We start from the raw sequence: 7,536 nt of genomic DNA on the forward strand, positions 1-7,536 counted from the left end.
TTTGATGTTAGCCTTTTTTCTGAAAATATGAAATACCCGCGCAATTTCTTGCATGACTTGAAGTAGCCGTTACCTAGGCCATATATTTATTTCATCTTATGTAACAGAATTACATAAATATAAACATTTTAGTTATTTTTCCGTAATAAGAAAAGTGAACTCACCATGACTTGGAAAGTCACCGAAGGTTTCTTCTGCTCAGTTATGTCATGACTTGGATGGCATCAAAACCCACTTGTTGCTGTGACTTGTCAGCTGAACTACATCGTGGCTCCCTGCTAATGTCTTAAAGGCAAATTACACCTGCTCATGTTTGATCTAATTGCCAAAATCTCCAGAATCAGATAGGAAAAAACAAAGAGGAAACAGATGCTGCAAACCCTGAAAATCTGATCATTTTCATAAATAATCTCAGGTCACTAACCATTATTCCACTTCTTACATGGAGCAGGATAGGTCAAATCAGAAGAAAAAAAAAACAGCTTGGCAAAACAGTGAATAAATGAAAAAAGAAAAAGAAAGAGGTGATAATTAACACAAAAGGAATAGGAAAAAAAAGAAGACTAAATGCTCAAATGCAGGAAAAAAGAGAGCAAACCATCAATATGGACCTCTCTTCAATCCAATTTCCTCCTCACTTTTGGATACATAGGATCGCAATCAACTTGTAGTTTCTAGATTTTCATTTGACTTTCTATCCAGCTGATGGTTCAATGGCGCCGTTGTTGGGTACGGTAGGTCAGTTTAAACATGTTTCCTTGATGAGTGTTATGGAACCTGTTTTCTTGATTATTACTTCCAGGAGAGAAACCTGTCCATCGTGTCTTTGGAAGCTGAGCATATATAATGATGATCACTTTCCATGCTTCTTGCCTGGATCTCAAATAAAATTTTAGTCAAATTGAGCATCATGGAACTTCATGAAGATGCATGCACGGTCGCAAGTGGCGAGTGGCAACTATCATGATTTGATAAAACTAATGATAATGGAAAGCCCACTCTACCAGAGTTCAAGTTTCCTCTATAATTTCATTTCCAACTTGATAGAAGCAGTGTTTCATAAATGGCAGCATCAGTTATGACCGTCATGATGGGAAATGATGAATTAGCCACATGTTGTCCCCAATCAATGGTCTGAGGTCCAGTTTACTTACATTTCTTTAGGTATAAATCAACGCCTTCCAGCAATTAATCAAGTTTTGAGGTAAAACCATAGGTTTAAGAAAGGAATGGAACCAGGGTCTCTAAGAAGATTTAAAGCAATGAAGAAAACAATGATGGCGTAGCCCAAGTTGGTATGATTGATGATGCAAAACCTTTAGAAAATATTAAAAACAAAAACAAGGGGATTAATATTATCATTTCCGTACCACTTTGAAACCATGATTTTCGGACTGCCTGGCGAATGTGGCGCTCATGTCTTTCTAAGAGTTCATCCACTCTGTGCGTCTGAGATAACAAGGGTCCAGAGAAGTCGACCTTGTCCACTTGGTCTTGAAAAACCTATTCAAGTTAAACCTTAAGTTAGATAATCAGTAGACAGTTGCAAACTATAATCTGCACCCCTCTAGTTTTTTTTCCATTCACAAACACAAACAGAAAATGGTTAAAGTTAATTTCATATCTCAAATTCTGTGCAGTTCAAAAAATCTACAAGTAATTAGAGCTACGGTCCGAGCAAATCATCCCAGTGTGGTTTAATGGTGTCAGTTTGCGACTCTTGGCTTAAATCATGATGATGTGAACATTATATTTTGTAAGCCTTATTTTAGCTTTTTGTTTCAACATGTAGTGATCAATAAACAAACAAAAAAGTTACAAGAGACAACTAATAACGCTCCTTTCCTCAATTTTTTTTTTCTGGATAAATAAGAATTTTAAAGTTTCAAAATTCTCTCCAGAGTAAAAGAAATAAAAATTTTGAAAAATCGCTGCCCTTGTTGTTCTCTATGCTAAAGCACACCATCACTTACTAGTGACTTGAACCCTGCTGCTAACTCTGTATTCACCACCACCTCCAACCTTTACCAATCTAGGAATTTCATTCGATTTAAACTATGACAAGCAACATGTGCCTTCAGACAAATTGAAAGCAAACATCAAGACATATTTCATTTCATCTTTAACAAAGACTGTAATTAAAGTTGGATGCGGTTCTAATATTTACAAACGTACCAAATTACTTCCCCTCGCTTCCATTCCCTCTCTTTGATAAAGTGCCAAAGATAGCTCTTGCGAATGGTACTCCTCGGAAGCATCAAAAGAATCTGGACGTTCAAACTGCCTCCATTGTTTTCGCAAAGCAAGCTTAGAAATTTCATATGAATCATGGCCTCTAGAATTGGTACGGATTCCATGGGTGAGATCCCCATTATCATGTCCTTTTGTGTCAGAATTAGTCTTCTGTTGCAACGCAGAAGAGGGTTCTAATCTATTATTAGAATGACCTCTTGAAGTAGACCTACTGTGGGATCTTATGGATGCATCATCTTTTCTCCGTTTTGCCCAAGCAAAACCACTTGAACTAGAAAAAGGAATGTCTCCTTGGGATGCATTCTTTATATGGAAAATCTCTTCCAATTTATCAAGTGATGGCTTCCGTGCCTCTCCACTTGACTTTCCATCTCCTCCCTTTGGAACACGCATGTTACTGATATTGATTTGACCACATTGCTTTTGAGCTGCTAGATCCTGGAGACAGAAAGGAACTTATCACTATCAGTGTGAATCAGCTTCCACAAACACCTGTGCGCGCACGCGTGTGTGCATGTGTGCTTGTGTGAGAGAGAGACCTCTGCTGCCAATTTACTGATTCCACATAGTTTTCTTGTACACTTCCTTGTTTCAGTTCCACGACCTCTCCCACCAATCTTTTTCCTAAAAGTTCAGAGCCAATATAATTGGATGTCAGTATAGGTGTATAACCTATGATCCTGGAGATTTGAGTTTTTTAATAATAAGCCTGCAGTCAATATAGTTTCTAGTCATAAATTTCCAATTGCTGTCCACATAAGGTTTGTAAACTTACAGGCTTTTAAATGAGATTTTAACAAGAGGCATCTGTTTCATTTCTTGGTAATAGCAGTGTCACATGACAGTAACAAATGCTGTCCAATGCAATTTTAAAGCATAATGGACTAATTTTATCATCATTGGACCCCATATCCATAGGTTGCTCAACTCAATTGCATATGTAGAAAATCCAGCTAATTATATGTCTCAGTTGAGACAGCAGACATGGAATGACTTCATTGCAAGTGCTCTTTAAAAAAAGTAAAGCAGCCAAACCAATGTTTAATTCAGAAGAGAAACAAAATGCTTTTAGAGAAAACTGGTTGAGAAAAATGAGAATCCTCACCTCCTTGCCTCCTCACGGTTTTTTGCATCTATCTCTTTGCTAGGTGGGTATTTTGGCAAGTTTGATGGATCACATGGATAAGGTTTTGTGCTGAAATACTGAAAAATTGAAGGTAAGGAGCTTGTGTTAAAATAAGCTTACCAATGCATAAACCTATGGCACCTAGTCACACAATTTCCATAAAAAGACACCCCTTCTATTTTTTGGTCTTAAAAAACAATAATTTCCATAAATGAAGGTTAAACATGAACACTGTTTTTTGGTTAGAACAGAAAGTACGGCTAAAATGTGATCCACCAGTGTATGATGATTCAAATAGAACATAAATTATATTTAATCTCCATGGCTATATAAATCAAGGTCACCTCTTGAAACGGGCATATCAAATGCTATAGGAGGTAATAATCACCTCAGATGCAAGAGCAGAAGAAGCAGTCCCACGCTTGTAAGGCTCTACAGAGAGAAGAGTTTTGATCAGGTTCACAGCAGTTGTTGGCAAATCTTTAAGGGTCTCACGAAGACAACTATCATAAGGTTGCTGTGGTTTGAATAAAGTTGCATGAGGAAGTTTGGACTTTTTCCAGTATTCATCAGGTGGCGACCCGCAAAGCTTGAAAATTTTGTGTAATTGTTCAACCTGAAAGAAACAAAAAAGAGCATTCATACAAAATCTTGAAGAAAAAGCAAATCAACAGATATGACAAGAACAGCTAACTTTTATAAAATATAATTCTTTAGGTCAGCAACAACAAAACTGGTAAACAGGTATATCTGATCATCCCAACATGGGCATGCCTCTGATTTGCCACCCTCTACTGTTAAAATGAGGAACAGAATCACAAAATTGACTGGAACAAGTAACTGCCTTCATGTGATAAATACAAAAATGGTTCTCCTCAAAGCCATCTCACATTGAAATGAGGATAAAATAAAAGCATATCTGGTACCATAACATTCTTTAAGGGATTTTACTGGTACAATCCATTCGTGAATTGGAGAGTTGTTATGATGATTTTCAGGAATCTGTCTCCGAAGCGGGCTTCACAAAATTCTACCACTGATGCCGCTATAATGAAAGGAGAGATAACAACAAAAAGGAGAAAGAGAGAGAGATGAACGAATCTACTTTACTTGTATTAATTCTAACCCAAGAAAGATATGAGAAAAGTAGTACTCAACAGAAACTACAAATCCCCCCCCCATATAAATCTTTAGCACCTTATTTTTAGTATATTTCACCAATCACACAAAAATCATAATAATGCACAACCATGTACAGGAAAAAGATGTTTACCTCTGTTCTCCCTTGAAGGATTGGTTTTCCAAGAAGAAGTTCTGCAAATACACAGCCTACACTCCAAAGATCAACAGATGCTCCATATTCAGTAGAACCCAACAAAAGTTCAGGAGGACGGTACCACAAAGTCACAACACGACTGGTTAAAGGTTGCCTGTGCCCGTAAGTGCAGAAGTTTGCCAATCCAAAATCTCCTACCTTCAGTATACCATCATTGTTTACGAGAAGATTTGATCCTTTGATGTCCCGATGCATTACACCCTTTGAGTGACAGTGATCAAGTCCTGATATTAACTGCTTCATATAGCACTTAATCTGCAAATTAGAGTAATATACTTCAGTGCGCAGAAATAAATTGCAATTAACTCACAGAGGTGGCACCTTAAACATGTAACGAATGTGAACAAATCTCTTACATGATGTTACATTTCTTTGTATTCAAGAATGATTGAGCTTTGTTTTATACAGTAAACTCTAAATTTGATGCTACAAATTAAGAGAAACTTTTTATTTCCATGATGTCTTGAAACACCCAAAAACAAATTCTAGAAAGCAAAACAGACAAAGGCAGAGTTAAAACCTGTGCCTCACTGAACCTGACATCAGGGCAAGACAAGAGTCCAGTGATGTCATGCTCCATGTACTCAAAGACGAGGTATATGCTACATGACAATCGTGAAGTGATTAATCCATCCAATTTCATGATGTTGGGATGATCAAGCCTACGAAGAATCAATATCTCTCTTGCCATAAATCGAACACTCTCAGGCTCAAAATTGTTGAACCGAACTTTCTTCAGAGCAACTATCCTCCCAGTTTCAGTCTCACGTGCTCGGAACACACTGCTATATGTACCCTGTCCTATCTACCAAAGCAATTGTACAGAAAATAAGTTGACTATCCAATTGAAGAGGAGAGAATATAAACTAAAATGAAATAGCAGCAGTCATCTAGGCAAGGCTTAAGTTCAGGTGAGTAAGAGAACAAGATGCCTTCACACTTGACATTATAGATTCTAGTCCACACATGAAAATTGCATAAAAGAAGCAACCGACAACCGGAAAAAAAAAGGAAAGAAATTCCTCCACAAAGTTCTAGTTACAGTGAAATAATAAGAGTAATAAGTGCAATTATCAGAATCATGAAGTACTAATCTGGAAGATTCACATAGTATGATGTGAGCAGCCTTCCAAGACCTGGCATTGTTTCGGAACCAAGCTGTCCAGAGATGATTGTAGCTGAACACTGTATAGACTTTTAGCATTATATAAAGATTAAAAGAAGAGTTGTTATGCCAATCACCCAACCCCCAACTGGATTGTTCATTCTAAAACTTCCTTGCTTGTATATTATTTTTTAAAAATAAAATTGAAGGGATTATAATGCGCAAACAACATTTTATTTTCTCCAAAAGAAAAGAAAGAAACAAGTAGATTTTTGATAAATGAAGAACATATACAGCAAGAAGCGCTAATTAGTAGCAAAGGCATTAAAGATTAAATCTTTTTAAACAAACTAACAAAAAAGAATAAAAACAAAAACCAACACCACATTGTCTATGATGACAGAAAAAACACAACACTTCTCCTCCTCTCCTTTTTTTTTTTAATTTGAAAAAAAATAAACAAGTAAAACTTAATAATTAGTTAACAACCTTTTCCAATTTCTCAAAAGCATCAGCCTTGAGAGGAACCCAACCGTGAATGGCTTCTCCAGCTACGGCACTTAGCCAGGCGGGCCAACCTGCAGCCACCTGCTCACCTTCAATGTACTTGTGTAAACTCCTCAATCTAAAGCTCAACGACTCGCCATTTGAACTCGGAGCTCTTCCTGACTCGCCCAACTCGCTCCCTCCGCAACTTACCACCACCTGATGGTGGTGGTGATCCCCATTCTTCTTGAAACTGGGGTGCTGGTCCATTCCGACACGAGCCCGGCCCGACCCGGACAAGACAGAATGGTCCAGGGCTGGTGTGACGGACACCGCCTGCTTCGAGCTCACGCAACCCATTTTGGTATGGTGAGAGTCGGGCCCGAGTTGTACTGAGTCGGGTCGGTGAACTCGGATCCAGAAAGACGAGCTTAAAAAGTGGAAGGGTTTTTGTGGGTTTGCAAATGCATGCCCAGGCAGGCAGCTTCCTTGAAAACAAACAAACAAAAAAAAAAAAAGAAGTTGTTTTGCTACTTATACCAGCCAAAAAAAGGAAAGGAAGGGAAAAGAAAAGCTTGGAAATGTTTGTTCTGAATCGTCGCCATGCAGCTAGCTATCTACCCCCCCTTTTTCCTTTCCCTTACTACAATTCTGCGACAATCGCGGAAGATAGATAGGATGGAGACACCGGAATCCACGGAAGGAAAGAAACATCAAACAATAATGACGATGATGATGGGCATCATTACACACCACCCTTGACTTTAATACATGAACGCACTTCGCATGAAGTCCTCCTACTTTAGTACGTGTCTCGGTCTAGGACATAGATTTTAGGGTTAATGTGTGAGTGTGTGTGTATAAAAGTGGTGTTTTCTCTCGTGTATCTTTTTATTATTTTTTTCAGACAAAAATGCATCTTAAATCATAACAAAAAAGAAAATCACAAGCTTAAATAACAAGACTTGAAAAACTCATAAGAAATTTCTGTAGACATATTTGTATTTATGAGGTTTAATGACTCGATTTTTTCATTTTTCATATTTTATAAGTTATTATTTTTTTAGGCTTTTCATTTTTTGTATATTTTTTAATATTTTTGTTTTCCAAGGGTTTTCCATTTGTTTTAAAGTTTATTTTAAAAAATAAAGATCAAGGTTTCCTTTAATGGTTGTAGGGCATTTTAGTTTTAAAATTGATAATATATATATATATATATATATATATATA

General features: G+C 37.2%; 1 protein-coding gene across 1 annotated transcript; it reads right to left on the bottom strand.

Moving 5' to 3' along the window:
• Positions 1–370: 370 nt before the first annotated feature.
• Positions 371–7,047, bottom strand: LOC133675242 (protein IMPAIRED IN BABA-INDUCED STERILITY 1-like). Its single transcript, XM_062096557.1, has 9 exons — positions 6,310–7,047; positions 5,236–5,520; positions 4,653–4,970; positions 3,768–3,995; positions 3,359–3,456; positions 2,793–2,877; positions 2,176–2,691; positions 1,371–1,503; positions 371–873 (listed from the first exon to the last, which is right to left on the bottom strand). The coding sequence occupies exons 1-9, from the start codon at positions 6,664–6,666 to the stop codon at positions 854–856; spliced, it is 2,040 nt and encodes a 679-aa protein (XP_061952541.1). The 5' UTR covers positions 6,667–7,047; the 3' UTR covers positions 371–853.
• Between the last annotated feature and the right edge of the window lie 489 nt (positions 7,048–7,536).

Source organism: Populus nigra, chromosome 16, assembly GCF_951802175.1.
Source record: "Populus nigra chromosome 16, ddPopNigr1.1, whole genome shotgun sequence".
Classification (NCBI taxonomy): domain Eukaryota; kingdom Viridiplantae; phylum Streptophyta; class Magnoliopsida; order Malpighiales; family Salicaceae; genus Populus; species Populus nigra.

What these genes read in the sequence shown, in the direction of transcription:
- LOC133675242 (XM_062096557.1), bottom strand. Translation starts at nt 6,666, where the DNA reads ATGGGTTGCGTGAGCTCGAAGCAGGCGGTGTCCGTCACACCAGCCCTG. An exon ending in CTTTTGAGAAATTGGAAAAG is followed by an intron (nt 5,521 to 6,309) that starts GTTGTTAACTAA and finishes TTGCTTTGGTAG; the next exon opens with ATAGGACAGGGTACATATAG. An exon ending in TCAGGTTCAGTGAGGCACAG is followed by an intron (nt 4,971 to 5,235) that starts GTTTTAACTCTG and finishes TCTAATTTGCAG; the next exon opens with ATTAAGTGCTATATGAAGCA.